We start from the raw sequence: 15,686 nt of genomic DNA, 5'->3' as shown, positions 1-15,686 counted from the left end.
AAAGCAATGTTGGTTTTTTTTAAAAAAAGTGAAAGTTTATATTTTGTAAATTTTCCTTGCATCCAAAACTGCATCAAGTTACAGAGAGGTCATGTGCTGTAATTAAAAACAGGAGTAAGTGGAGTTCATGAGATGAAGATTCATTCAACTCAGAAAATGGTCCCTGCATCTTTGAGAAGTAGGTGTTAAGGATTTATTTAAATAGAAGTTTCATTTTAGTAAACCCTTCACAATAGAGAGGAGGTAACTACGGGCTTTCTTTGAATGGCTTCCAAGTATTTGGCTTTCTTAAAGAAACAAGGCCTGATTTTCATTTACACTAAGGCCCTTTTACATCAGTCTAGAAGTGTAAAAGGGTCATACTGTAAATTAGAATCAGTATCTAAAACTCCATCAGCTCCACTCAATCAATGCTGAAGCAACTTTATCCCTCATGAGTGGTGAATGCATACAATTACATAAAAGTAATGCACTTTTGATAACTGAAGCTTCCTTTTATGAAATTGTCACTTTCTCCACCTCTACTAAACTGAATTCTTAGACAATGTAACACCCTCAGGAGATTGGGGGGGGGCGAGAGGGTGTGTTAGATGGAGAGCTTCTTTTTTCTGTTCTTTTTTGACACCAAGTCAGATGCCCAGTTCTTGTGAAAATTAACACAAATTGGGTATCCATTTTTTTTAGACAGCTTTGAAAGTTTTGGCCTGTGTGTCCATATTGCCATGGGAATTTCTTTAAAGTTTGACGCAAATGATGATTGATTTCTACTAGGGTTCAGATTATACACAGTCTATAAAGGGTTAATAAGTGGTTAATCCATTGTTAGGGAGACCAGCAAGTCAATAGGTTGCTTATGTCCATGTTTTTTAATCACCTGTAACACTTTCTACTGGTATGCCTTTAACCATCTATACTACTACTGTCTGTAACAGCTACTGAGCATCAGAATTTGCTGATTTGTCAAAACTGAAACATTTTGTGAAAGACCGTTCAATTTTGACAAAGATCTGTTGGACCTTTCCTGCCACTTTGCCTGCCCAGTGCCTCAACAGTCCAACAGCTGGGCCCCTTGGGAACCCAGGGTCTTCCAGGGTCTGCGTCTTTGGGACAGCCCGCCAGACAGACTTTCCTGGAGCAAGCCAGGGCTCCATCTTCTTTCATGGAGGATTTCAAATTTTTTTGTTCTTAGTTCTGAATTTGAAACCAAATATTGAAATCCTCAGTGAAACAAAATGACCTTTTTTCTCACAGCTCTACTTGCTACAGATAAAGTTCAATCAGAATGATAAATACCTGCTGCTTTTCTCAGGTTTCAGAGTAACAACCGTGTTAGTCTGTCTTTGCAAAAAGAAAAGGAGTACTTGTGGCACCTTAGAGACTAACCAATTTATTTGAGCATGAGCTTTCGTGAGCTACAGCTCACTTCATCGGCTTTTCTGTACTTTATAGAAATTTCAGCTGCTTTTCTGTACTTTATAGAAATTTAGAAATCTTGCATTGCCCTCTTCCTAAGTTATTTCAGTCTAAATTGCATGCATGCCATATATTGTGGTTTGAATGTATTTCACTGGAATGTGTTAACACTGAATCTTTTGTATTTTTTTTTAAGTTTGAGATAACTGAGGAAGCAAAAGTCAACTACAGAATTCTTTAACTCAATTTTAATTAGATCGTTAGGGATTTAAGGCTCTGTTGCTCAAATTACACTGTGGCACCTCACTCTTGGCTATTGAGTTTATTTAAATTGCATTTCAAGCTATGCATTACAGCAGAGGTTTTAAGGAAACTGTCAGCATGAAAATAAAGGGCATATCTTTGGAGAGCTTTGTCTCATTTTAGGCTGAGGGAATCCGACACTGATTTGCATAGCATCTCTGAGATATAGATTTATGTAGCAGTGAACTATCCATTGCCCTTAATATTGGGCAAAATCCTATACAATACCTTGAACATTTATCAGAATTGGCTATATCCCATGCAAGGACGCTCAGGTGGAGTTTTAACTGTATAATCCATTATTCATTTTATGGGTTGCTGTCTTTTGATCTCTATGGTTAGAAAGACAAATGAATAAACGCAAAGAATAGTTAACTTTTAAAGGCATTTGGTGATCCAGGGTCTGTTTTTTAGTGAAGGTATGGGTGCTTAGCACCTTTGCAAATTAGACAGTTAGTTTTCATGTAAGATTTTATAGGTCCTACTATGGATACCAGGTATATTTTATGGTAAAATGTTGGAAGACTAGTGACAAAGTTAACTTATAAGTTTAAATATTTCCATTTACAGGAAAATGTGCTATGAAACGTTACAGTAGCTATTCAACTCTCTGGAATCTCATCGTGTCATGTTCATCGTCATGCCTTTAAATTGTAAAACAAAAATATTTCCTGCCTAATCACTAGTGATCTGTGCAGAATTTCTTTCGCACTTTGAACTGACACCATCACTATATTGCCTGCACTGGAACTAGACTGTCAGCCTGTATGTATGTACGATACTGAGTCCATTGTCCTTTTAAAACTCTTGTGCATTTTGTAAACCTTTCCCCTCCTTTCAAATGGGAACCACTGGGTCTCATAATGTTGGTCCCATAGATTAGTTGGGCCCAATTAATTCTTGGCATCTCAATATTGGCTTCAGTGGACTTACACCAGGAATGAATTTGGCCTACTGCCTTTTGTTATACGAAGATTAAAGTTTTCTGTAATAAATTCATTAATTTAAGGGAGACTCTTTATCTGTTTCTTCCAGAGGTTGCATTTGTCAGGATTGGATCAGTAAATAGTTGCCAGTCAGTGCCAGTGTGACCTGAAAAAAACAAACCAAAAAAAAGCCCCCTGAGAATAACTAGTGTAGCATCTATATGTAGAAGACTCTTTTTGCTTAATTTCTTGATGAGGTGTCTCTCCACAAATGCATAGTGGCTTTATGTGATTTCTGACATGTAAAACTCTATATTTTCCAGGATGGAACAAAAGGTGCAACAGATCAGCGCTTCCAATTAATAAATTTTGCTCAGGAATTTAGACACTCCCCCCCCAAAGATGGGGGAGTACAATGGAAATGTATAGTATACCTCGAGCCAATGGATAAGGTGGGTTGAAACAGGAAGAGGGATCTCTCCCTACCCTTGCCAAGGAGGAGTGGGTGAACACTGTTCACCTAAGCCAGGGGGTAGGAATTGGGAGCTTTTAGCAGAGGAATGGGAGCTGTGCTTTCCCTCGTTCCCAGTTCCCCTTTATTTTAACCCTTGATTATAGCCCATCCCTTTTTAGCTACATGTCTATTCATCTTCACAGCTCAGGCGCTATTTTTAATTTACTCATATTTACCAAAACTACCAAAATATCAATAACTAGCACTCAAGTATTCTAAAGCCAAGACCCTCCTTGATCCCTACCACATGCCTACTCAACCCACCTGTTGAGAAAAAGCCAGGTTTTGTCATTGCAAAGTCATTGAAAGATCAAGGGCCAGATCCTCAGCTGGTGTAAGTCAGTGCTGTTCCATTGAACTTAGTGGAACTACTTCCATTTACACAAACTGAGTCCCACAAGCTTGGCCTTTACATACCAAATGAACAGAAAAATTCCACAATTAAACATCTCACTTAAACCACTATCCTGCCCACCAAACAGGGGTCATGTTAGCTTTCTCTTAAGTATGGATATTAAATCATGATATAGTATGTACTACTACTTCCTGAACTGGAAAAAAAAATCATGCAGCTGTGTTTCTGCATAGCAAGGAATCGCCAAAGGAATTGCATCTATTTTAGTTTTGTATCACCATATAATGGGAGGTTGGGAGAGAATGTGTGTGAATTATTTGTAAGCATGTGGCTATATCTCCTTTTTCAGTCAAACTAACTGAAAGGATTAATTTAATTTTCTATATTCCTGAGAATAAATCTCCAGTTAGAGAGAGGTGTCAGTTGTTTTGTATTCTAATAGTCTGTAAGTGAGACATTGCTGTGGACTAGTGTCAGTGTGTTGCATTGAGAGACCTGACTTCAATTTATAGCATAATCAAATAAGGATAATAACTTAAGTGGCTTGAGTTTCTTGATCTATGCATGTAATGAACTGAAAAAAAATGAATTCAGTAATGGAGATATTGTGATCTGATGATCTAACAATAACCTCTTGAGTGGTTTATTAAGATATTGTAACTTTCTGTTGCATGTACACCTTTAAAAAGCTAAACAGAAATGCAATATTATTCCACCCTTACATGCTCGCTCATGTGTGCATGCACACTCTCTCTCTCTCTCTCTCTCTCTCTCTCTGCATAGATGGATACTTCTCAAAAAAGCTTGTCTTTTGTGCTTGGGGTTGTACTTCTAAATATCCAGATACTAATGATTGAAATGCCATATACACTTTTTTCTATACTGTAATTTACTTTTGACAGTGACCGGAGTGGGCAAGGTCCCTTTCGACTGGGTATTCCTGGGTATTCCCTTTCGACTGGGTATCCAATTCTGCAGTTCATTCAAACTGATGGGCTCAGTAAATAAAATGATAGTTTGGCTAGGAATAAGCACTGTACCACTGGTGCGATTAGGAACAGAGTCTGACTCTGTTATGTTTATTATTGCCCTGTTACATCAGCAAAACCACTTTGGTCCAAGGTATGATAAGCAGCTATGTTAAGTCAATAATTGTACTTAGGAGGAAATGTACTTTACACTCATCATTGGTGGGCAAATTGGAGTCTTGGTTTACTGCAGCTTAGTTTCCCCCATGGAAGTTTATCTCTTTGATACATTGTGGCAAAGATAATGGGAGTTACGTTCTTGCCAATGAGGCAAGAGTAGCTAGATTTTGAGTCTCTCTTAAGCGGTACCAGTCACCAGAGAAACATAAGAGTGCAGGTTTTCAGTCAATTTCTACCTAAAAAATGAGGGAACTGCACTTTGGTGCTGTTGTAAATCAGAATTAACTCCACCGAAGTCAATAGTTACATGAATGTAAGTGAGATAAGAATCAGGCCCATATATATTAGTAGGCTTATCGCTTTCTGTAGCAAACTGCCCTGATATAGATATTTAATTAAACTGTTACCACTACTATCACTTGACTTTTAAAATGAAAGTAAAATTAAAAACACATTAATTTGATAGCATCACTTTTAATGTTACAGTGAATCGTTAATTGTCCATAAAATAAATCCTATTCAGCTGCTACTGTCTTATGTCATTAGTGATGTCAGTAAAGGTAATACTGGGTTTCAAATACCCTTTCAGTTTAAAAAAAAAAAAGTTTCTACTGTTTTCATTCTGTTTGTTCTCCAGAAGGAGTGAAATGAGCAAAATAGCCATTCATTTTTATTCCTCATTGATTTCTAATCAGTTTGCTTAATGGATCTATTTTGTTACAAGGTTTTTTGGTCACAGATGCTTGAAAGGTCAGTGCTGTTTATCTAGAAACATACTGTTTGAAAGTTTAGCAAAGCATTCATTGCTTGTTTTTACAAAACTCTGAATTTGGGGATTGATACCATAGTTTCCCTTTCAACCATTACAGGTAATTTTGTGCATAACTGATTTGAATTGGGCCCCTACTAAATGGAAGCAAGATATTACTACACTACAACATGTATTATATGGGGGAAGTAGGAGTGTGAGAATAACAGCAGCTAGAAGTCCTTTCACCTACGGTCTTTGGCCTGATATAACCTGAGTTCTCCCACATGCAGATCATGACCTTTATACCCCAGCTTGAAAAACATCTTCATGGCCGTTTGGGCCAGCCTATTTCCAACCTGGGTTCCAGCTGGGGGTTTGAAGCATACCAGAAGCTGCACAGTATGCCTCCCTCAAGGCTTGATCCAAAGTCCGTTGACTTCAGAGGGCTTTAGATCAGGCTTTTTAATTCCCAAGCAGTGCGTTAACAATATGAAATAGTACTGCATGTTTCTCAGTTAGTCCTCGTTAGATGGAATCCTGCACCATGTACTGAAAGATACTGGTAAATCTCAGGTTTCAGAGTAACAGCCGTGTTAGTCTGTATTCGCAAAAAGAAAAGGAGTACTTGTGGCACCTTCGAGACTAACCAATTTATAGTCTCTAAGGTGCCACAAGTACTCCTTTTCTTTTTGGGAAATCTCACTGAGTCAAACATCTCAATTTCTGTTTTTTTCCCCCTCCCATAAGGCATATGTCAGAAAATGGAAGGGGGAGGGTGGAACCCATCTGATAGTCTAACTGGATTTTGTGAAAGAGGAAGATATCAAATTGGCAACAAGTAAACATCATATTGCGGCGCTCGTCCCTAATAGAGTGTGTTTGCAACATTGCCTCATACAAATACATACATATATACACATTTCAAGGTTGATGAAAAATGCCAAGTTTAAACATAAATGTAGACATAAATTAGCACTTTAAAGAAGAAATACCAATCTGCCAGTTGCTAATAGCACAGTCAGGCATGAATGTTTGTTTTTCTTTCCTCTGAGAGCAATAGAATCCTCTGTGCTCTAGAAATTATTTTGGGGAAGTTCTGTCACCTGTGCAATACAGGAGGTCAGATTGGGTGATCACAATGGTCCCTTCTGGCCTTGAAATCTGTTTATCTTTTTTCCCCAGGCTCCGCAACTCTAGTGGAGCCTCTCCATGGCTATCCATGCATGCTCAGGAGTGCAGTAGTCACCACAGCATCTGCAGAGGCAAATGGCCAATAGATAAGTATAGTATGGAGCCGGTGGCTCTCTGCAGCCTTGAACTTCCTAGGGACTTATTCTATTACCTGTTGTGTTAGAGCTGTGGAGAGGAAGCAGGATTTGCCCTGAAGACAATATCTTTACTGCTGAAGAGAGTAATAAGATCCCGTGGGGGTTCAGACTACCTAAACTCAGGCTTCCTAAAATGATTCATCCACCAAACTCAGCAACAGCAAAGGGATTGGCACTGAGTATGGAGAAGAGGAGAGACTAGAAGTCAGGGGGAGATTGGAACTCAGATAGCAAGCCCAGAGGGGGAGACTAGAATTGGCTGGACAAGGAGACTGGGACTGGTGTGGGAAGCCTGAGGAGTGGAAACAGGGGATGGGTAGGCAAAGATAATGGGACTGAGATAAAGAGCCAGGGGTAAGGAAGCGACGGGACTGGGACATGGACTGGTTGGAGGGTGTGGGGTAGAAGAGATCAAGTTTAGGGGACATGAGCAGAAGCGTCTGTGCACACGTCCCCCCGGAGCCTGGACTGGAGCCCAAGATTCCTGAGCCACACCCTTCCTTTGCTGTCAGCAAATATCTGTGAAACCCATGGGCAAAGTGTCCCATCCTGCTCTAGTGCTAGACTCACATTCAGGATAACAACCTAATGTTGCTATCACTTACTTCATTAGGTCAAGTGATAAGAGGACTGTGGGGAGAATCTAAGGATTCCAACTTTACTGATGGGTCCACGTGGGTGTCAGGATGGTGCCACATGATGAAATTACTGGGTTTTTTTCCAGTTTGCTTTCTAAAAACCTTGCAAATTACACACACGTACGCGTACACACACATGCACACTGTTAAAAGAACATTAGTAAGTTTTACAAATTTATCTGAGCATAAGCTTTCGTGAGCTACAGCTCACGAAAGCTTATGCTCAAATAAATTTGTTAGTTTCTAAGGTGCAACTAGACCCCTTGTGCATATGCATTATGATATAGATATCTATAGATATAGATATATTTTTTTTAATTACATGGTGGGGATATGTGTGGAAGCCTTCTTGCACCACTGGAAGCCTATAACAAAATAGCTACTATCTCAAAGAACTTACAAGCATTACCTACTTCACAATGCTGTTGTGAGGCTGGGTTAACCTTCATTTATGAAAAGTGCTATGTAAGGCTTAGGTGGGGGTATTATTTGAGCACAGAGAGGCTGTTCCAAGGTCATACAGCAAGTTGGTGAGAATGTAGGTCTCCTGATGGCCTGCTCCTGCTCTGAGTATAGGACCACAGTCTCCACCCATAAGATTCTCTCAACACATGAATGCCTTTGGCAATACCACATATTCCCTGTTATGTCTTGAGAGTCAAAATCTTTTTATTTTCTGGTTTGATATTCTTTGGACATTGCATGCTGGAAGCCTTTTTGATACAGATTTGCCTATTTAGAATGCCAATTAAAAAAAAAACAACTTGCTTTTTTTTCTTTTTAAAGATTTATATTCCTTGCATACTACTTAAAGAAAAAAATCTAGATGTTAAATAAATGCATGAAAGATTCTTCAAGTCTGTAATCCACTTAATATTTAATAAATGCAATATATCATTTTTTATAAATATGTATAACGAAGATATAGATAGATTTAGAATACATAAGGGATTACAACAGGATAACACATTCATCTCTGCTGGCAAGAGAAAGGCCACTAGTGTTTTATGAACATATTAATCCTCATTGGTGGAGATAAATGCCCTACCCTGCTGCAACCAATTATAAATGTAGCTTATGCAAAGTTGCTCTTCTTAATTTCCCCAATGTGTAAGTTTCACATGGAAACTGCTGAAGGGAAGATACCAAAAATGTCAATTAAGTATTAAATTTGAGAAGGAGAATAGTGCTGGTGAAAGGTGCTGGATTGATAACCCCTCGTACAAAGGAAGAACGGTGTAAATGTTCCCCCATGATATTTCCCCAGCTGATGTGCTTCTCTTCCCTGAATAGGGGAAGCCCTCTTTAGGGGTAAAACGGGACGTTTCCATTCGGCCTTTGGTCTTTTTGCTGAGGCTGCTAACTACTCCTACTGGAACTTGGGCCTCTCGTTGGGCTATGTGAAGTGTGCTGTTAGGCCATGTCTACACTACCCGCTGGATTGGAGGGTAGTGATTGATCTATTGGGGATCGATTTATCGTGTCTCGTGTAGACGTGATAGATTGATCCCCGATTGCTCTGCCGTTGACTCCGGAACTCCTCCACGGCGAGAGGCGGAAGCAGAGACGGCGGGGGAGCGGCGGCCGTCAATCCCGCGCCACGAGGATGCCAAGTACATGATTCTAGGTCAATCTAAGATACATCGACTTCAGCTACGCTATTCTCATAGCTGAAGTTGTGTATCTTAGATCGATCTTCCCGCCCCCACCCCCCCAGTGTAGACCAGGCCTAAGTTCCAGGCCAGCCTGGTAGTATACAAAGGCCATGTGATGGTGAAAAGTCACTGCTTTTGCTCTTCATCCACCTAGGTGGTGATTGGTCTGGTGACTGAAAGTGAGAAGCTGGTGTATGTTTTGACATAAAAATCCCTACGTTGCTTGGGATCTGCTCATTGTCAAGACTGCCTCTCTCCTCATTCCACAGTGCTGTGGTTGCAGTCACAGTCACTTGAACTGGAACTTCCTCTCTATAAAGAGAAGTAGCTGCCAGCAGCATGCTTCTCTGTGAAGTACCTTCAGCTATGGAATTTAATCCCCATTCCTAGATCCAAAAAGAGCCTCACTCTGTTGACCTTCAAGGCTCCCTGCCTGGCTCACCTCTTTACTCGGGCTGTGTGGTGAAGAGCAGGGCAAGATAAAGAGGTGGAATACTCTTTGGTTTTGATTCTGAAGCCCAGTGCTGTCACCTAGGTCACACATCTAAACAATTTAAGTACATTTCAGATGGGGGGTGGGGAATGAAGGGTACACACACAAATGTCATTAGAGTGTGTTTGAATGCACTGCCACATTATGGGAAATGAGATTACATCTTCTAATTGGCTTAATACAACTGTAAATTGCATACACACAGTTTAAGTAACTCAAACGTGCTTCAAGGTTACCTTCTTTGAATCTACTCTTTGTGAGTGTAAGCTATTTGGGGCAGGGACTGTCTCTTACTATTTGTCTCTACAGCATCTGGGACAATGATATTCTGATCTAATTAAGGCCTCTAGGCACTACTGTAATAATAAATCCTCAGCACTACAAATAGATTTCTTTTTTTTTCACTATTATGTTGCATTTGTATTGGTGGTTTCAAACACTTAAGGAAAAATTTGATCTGTTCATGTTAATCATGCTCTCTTCGAGTCTGTTCTTATCCTTTCTTTAGCACCCTTTTCTACAGGCTACAGAGGGAATGAATGATTGGGATGCAGTTGTTTTGTTACTTACCGGACTACATGCTTTTCTTCTCCAAAAAGACAATAGTTATTCATAAAAAATTAATTAGATAAAACAAAATGAATTTCAATTATGTTCCTTCTCTTGGAAGTTTGAAGAGAGAGAGGTTTGTTTTGTTTTTTGTTTTGTTTTGTTTTTTTATGCCTGGCCAGGCGCCATTTAATGAATTAGGAGGGGAGAAAAAATACTGTAGCAAATCAATTATGTTCCCTTCCTTTTCATCTGCACTCACGGAAAGCTTTAAACCACCCAAGCTGTACCTGATTGCATTGCAGGTGACCAACTGTTGCTCTGCTATTCATCATTCATGTTGCCAACTTGGTTAGGTTATTGACATAATCTTTTGCAGTACTGGGCCCAAGTAGCTCTCAGGATGCTGACAGCTATCTATCTTCCTCACCATCAGTTGTGATTCCTTTTTCTTATGTATCCTTGCACACTGGTTACAGAATATTATATCTGATGTCAGTCTCTTCGAAGGAGTTTGGTGCCCTTAGTAGATGGACAAGGGGGTTGATTTCACCCCTTTCATGGTTATGAAAAGTTTCATGATAAACTACAGCGTGGAGTCCTGTCAGTGAGCCTATGTGGTATAAGTGCTCAAAACAGCACAGGTGCCCACTGGAGTGCTAGGCCTTGGGGAAAGGAAACACAACTCCCCCTTGCTTCCTTTTTAAGCTCAGAAGGTGCAGGTAATGAGGCAGCATAGAATAAGGCAGGATGAGAAACAGAAGAGAGCCCCCAACAACAACTTTTGTATCTGGGGAGGATAGCCACTCACCAGTAGAGCTGATTGGAATGATTTTGGTTGAAATTCACTGTTTTGAGGACGTATTGCCAGGAAAGTTTGAGAGAGAGAGAGATCTGGGATGCAAATTTGGAGTGTCAGGGGATAGAAAAACACTGTTCTGGATCAGCCAGAGTAGGGACTTGAACTTGGGTTGCCCAGATCCCAGAGGTCAGTTCCCCTAATCACTTGGTCTGTTTCTTTCATATATTCCATGTTCGTGAAAATGTGTCAAAGGTTTTCTTTTTGTTCCAGTGCAGAATGAAAACAAACCTGGAAGTTGCCATGAAATGGGATTGTTGTCCGCTGAGCAGTTCTGCTCACCAGCTCCTGAGCTTTCTGTGAGCACACTGGGACTATTCTGATTCTCTCGTAGCGGCCCCATATCACTCTCACTGCCTCAGTTCTAGAATCTCTGTTGAAACCATTAGCACCGAGCCCCTTAAAATCCCAGTGTACAGGACACAGGAGAATTTGGTAAGGTGGCCAGATAAAGATACATTTTATAAAATGTGTGTGCACACACACACACACGCATATATATTTCACAGTTATCTTGATTTTTGAATCCTATTCAAACGCATTCATTCACATTACTTGTACCCTGAATCTCTGCAACTCCTTCCATGCAATCAGCTGGGCACCTCATGCAACCCAAGCCCTTCTGCATAACGAGGGAATTTTGTACCCCACTTAGTTGGTTTAATGGTTAAAAGAGGCACTGGAAATCAGGGCATTTTGTTCCTGAGTTTGTGGCTTGATCTGAGTCACACAATTCCTTTTCATAGTGACAGCTTACCCATCTCTAATATTAATTTGATAATACTGAGTTACCCAGATTTGTTGTCAGTCTTGTTTGATGCAAGTAATATGCTCTAGGAGCAGTGATGAAGGACATCATAGTGCAATTATGTTTTTTTTAACAGGTGCGTAACTAATAGTTTCAAAGAGAAGCTAGTTTTAATATCTACAGACTGGTGCAGTGCACATATAAATAGACATCAAGCTTTTAAAAGTCAGATAAACAGGAGTTAGTTTGCAGCTAGAGATTTTGAGCACACTGGTTTTGTGTGATATTATTTTAGATTTATTTCCACAACTTATTGCACATTCGTTTTTTGGAGTTTTCATTGCAGAAAATTGCCAGGAGGAATGGATTTTGTCTTCCTCAGCTGGCAGAACAATTTTCCACCTGTCACCCAAATATTTGATGAGCAGGATTATGGCACAGCTACTGAGACTTTATACTTTATATCCATAGGAAGCAAGAGGGTCTGATGAAACTAATATCCTGATTTCAGAGGCTGACTTGCTGAGATGCATATGCAGCACTGGTGACTTTCAGCATGCACGGACAATTTGAGAGACCTTGGCTACGAAGACATGACGTGCACACGATTTTTGGTTGGGCAGAATGGTAAAGGGTTTTCTTTTTTTCAGCAACCTTATACTGCCCAACAGTGTTTCTTTCTTCAGAGAAATACTTGCCCTCTTAAATTAACTACTCCAGCACCTGGAATTCTACTAGAGGTCTTCCAAGTGCTAGCTAGACCCTGAATCTAGTTGGATTGACATATTTCCTAACTGCAGCCAGGGGAGCTATGGGAGCAATAAGTTTCTAGGTTTAGCTGGGTTTATAGAATGTTCTCTGATTGAAAACCCATTGTAACTGCTCCCAATATTTCTTATCACTGGGGTACAGAGTGTCTCAATAAGATAATTTCCCTTCATAAGCAGAGTTACTTGCAACTAGGCCAGCTGAATTATATGGCACCTGGACATTCATTTCAGTAGATTCCTTTTGATAAAACATATTCCTAAGAAAAGACCTGATGCTTTGAATGATTTTGGAGAGCTGCTTTTGCAATAGGAGGGAATGAACCTTGTAAATAGAATGGAAACAATTTGGGTGCAATATAATTACACCAGCCTAAAATCTTCACCACCGTCTTGGTCAGGCTTTTCCAATGAAGTGAAAGAGATCTCTAAAGATGATTCTGGGGTTTGAAGTTGTTTGATTTGGAGTATTTAAGATGAATAGTATTTTACTGGTGCTTCACAACATCTAATGCTACAGTTGGAATATATAAACATTTATTTTTTCCTGGTTGGAAAGGAGACGAGCTACTGCAAAAAGGTATTAACTTATACAAAAGCATGTTTCTCCATTTAACAATGATCTGCCCTGGAGTCAGTATAATTCACATAAACAGTCCAGAAATATTGTTATTTCATTTGTATTCCAAGTATAACTGGAATAATTATCTTTTGTATTTGGCTCATTAAACATTATTTTTTTAGTGAATCACTGCTGGACAATTGTCACATTGCAATGAAAAGAAGTCTCCTTTAAGTGCATTGAAACATTACGGAATTGTAGGTGTATAATTTTCTGGTATCCTTAGTTCTTTTTCTCGAGAGAGGAAACTGTTTCTTGGCTCTATGAGCTAAGAGCAAGTGTAAGTAGTCTCTTGGCTTATCCAAGGCCGTGATCAAATGTCTTGATGTTTTTGGTCTTTTGGCCTTAAGATGAAAATTTTGTCTGTGTCTCTTGGACCATGAAGTGAAAAAATTATCTAAGTTAAATCAACAATTGCCAGTTAATTCAAAAATTTCCCTTCCCACCTTAAGTGTAACCCACACCTGTTGTGTTTGGCAGTTTATTCCCTTTTAATGGTGACTGGTCAACATAGCCAAGGATGTGCTCATCAATGTATTTTAGATCCAGAGATCTTCAGTTCAGTTCAGTCACCATTGCTAACAACCGACTGGCATGGCATTATGTAAGCACAGTACCACTATAGATACCACTGTTATTTCAGAAAGTCGCTCCTCAAGTGTATAGACAACAGAGGTATAAAAAAAAACCTGGCAAGCTTGGCTCATCTAGCTCATGGAGGAATCTCTAAGCCGATGTGTTCAGTATTCTTTAAATCTGTAAACATCCTGTGTAGAAGGCCGTATTACCACTGTATGTGTTACTGTGGATGCTGTGGAGAACTTATTTCACCAGCACTAAGTATAGTACAACATACAGTTGTACGGTACCCTGATTGCAAGTGACATTTAAAATAGTTTCCTTCCTTAAATTAATAATAATTACATGCAGTGCACGGCAGCCCTGTATTTTAATGAATTAATGTATCACTATTAGTAGTATAATTGTGCCTACAGAAGCCAATCAGGGCCCCATTGTACTAATTGCTGTTATATAAACATAGTAAGAGATGGTCTCTGCCCCAAATACCTTACAGCCTAAATAGGCAAGGCAGACAAAAGATGGGGAAAGGAGGACTAGTACCCCTATTTTACAGAGGAGGAACTAAGGCCCAGAGAGATTAAGTATCTTGCCCCAGGCCTTATCGGAAGACTGTTATAGGAGAGCTGAATTCAAATTCTAGGCTCTGAGTGCCAGTCTTGTGGTTCCTCTCCCCTGTTCTAAGATGTGTTTGTGCTGTGAATCCAAGCTGATGCTGTGAATGCTTCTGGAGGAGGAGATGTGAACCCTCAAATGCATGACAGATTGTTAACCCCTTTTTTTTCTTTTATCCTTTCAAATTAGAGGGGAAATTAAACAGGAGAGTAGATTCTAACCACATTCTTGCATTTAGATGTTGTAATGTCATTTATGTTGTGTCACTATGTATACATTATATGGTCATATCCACAGACTTACGTTAGCATTAATATTTTTTCCTTTTTAATGCCTTGACATTGTCCTGTTGTCTCCACAGCCATGCATGGACATTGATTTCCTTTCATCTTGATATCAGAAAGTTCTCTCTGTTCAACAGCAGTGACATCTTTATGGTTTTCCATTTTGACATTGTATTACCATATTACGCTTGTAGGGTTATTGTCTTGGCCACCTAATTATGATTCCAAACCCCACTGAAAATAGAAATAGACTAACATGTCCGGGGAAGAAAATTGAGTAAATAATGTAAATGCTTCAGAATCAATTACGCATTCCTTCCCCATCAAAATGGTTTAGCCATCTCACAACCTTTTGTGAAACACCTCAGTTAGAGTGGCTTCCTCTGGGGGACAAAAAAACAAGACATACAGGATGATCCTGAGTCTAAAAAGCTGAATATCTGGCAGTGTGTACTGAGCACCTTACAGATTTCTGAGGACAGTTCTGTCAGAAAAAGGGACGATAGCGGGGAAACCTTGACAGGTGGGAACCCTGACTTCAGTCACAGTTATGCACTTTTCTCCGTGCTTTTCATACCCATTTTGAGTTTCCCTGTAATGTTCTCCCAGAATCTTATGATGTGCCATGTTACCAACAGCTAGAATCTGAAATTCACATCAGTGTTGTTATAGGCAGACTCAACTGCATTTAAAATCAATGAGCATGCCTGCGCAAATTTTCACGGTCGACAAATGGTGCCAGAGACTCCATGAAATTTGCTAACAAGAAGGAAGAAAACAGGTTCAGTTTTTCTCATGATAAATTTAGTTAAAGATCTTTGGTTTTGTGTTTATTCCATGTAACATCATACAGCACAACTCACTGTTGCCACCTTGTGTCGTCATTTACATCAGTTGAAAGTGGGTGTGAAATGCTATCTAATGAGAATGATGGTAGCATTTTTATTCAGGCTATACACTGGTGTACATGACTACACAAGGCCCAGGGCATCAGTGAATTGGATCTATAGAGTCCTGAGATAAGCAGATAGGTTCATTGTAGAATTCATGCACTGTTCAGTTCTTTGCTCTTAACACATTCTAAGAAGCTGCTCTTGGGTTTATGAAGCTGGGGAGGAAGGAGGACTGGCAGCTTGTGC

General features: G+C 39.7%; 1 protein-coding gene across 6 annotated transcripts in view; it reads left to right on the top strand.

Moving 5' to 3' along the window:
- UNC5D (unc-5 netrin receptor D) overlaps positions 1-15,686 on the top strand; it is a 324,448-nt gene that overhangs the window by 140,838 nt on the left and 167,924 nt on the right. The window contains exon 1 of one of the 6 annotated variants that reach the window (XM_048829133.2): positions 12,221-12,307. The exons of the other annotated variants lie outside the window; for them this stretch is intronic. Coding sequence (XP_048685090.1) covers positions 12,274-12,307 — 34 coding nt within the window. The 5' untranslated portion in view covers positions 12,221-12,273. Of the gene's footprint in view, positions 1-12,220; positions 12,308-15,686 lie in introns of those variants that run through there. 6 annotated transcript variants of the gene reach the window in all.

The sequence above is a fragment of the Caretta caretta genome, chromosome 26, assembly GCF_965140235.1.
Source record: "Caretta caretta isolate rCarCar2 chromosome 26, rCarCar1.hap1, whole genome shotgun sequence".
In the NCBI taxonomy this organism is placed as follows: domain Eukaryota; kingdom Metazoa; phylum Chordata; order Testudines; family Cheloniidae; genus Caretta; species Caretta caretta.
The sequence above is the reverse complement of the archived record's forward strand: the minus strand, read 5'-3'. Positions and strand labels throughout refer to the sequence as shown.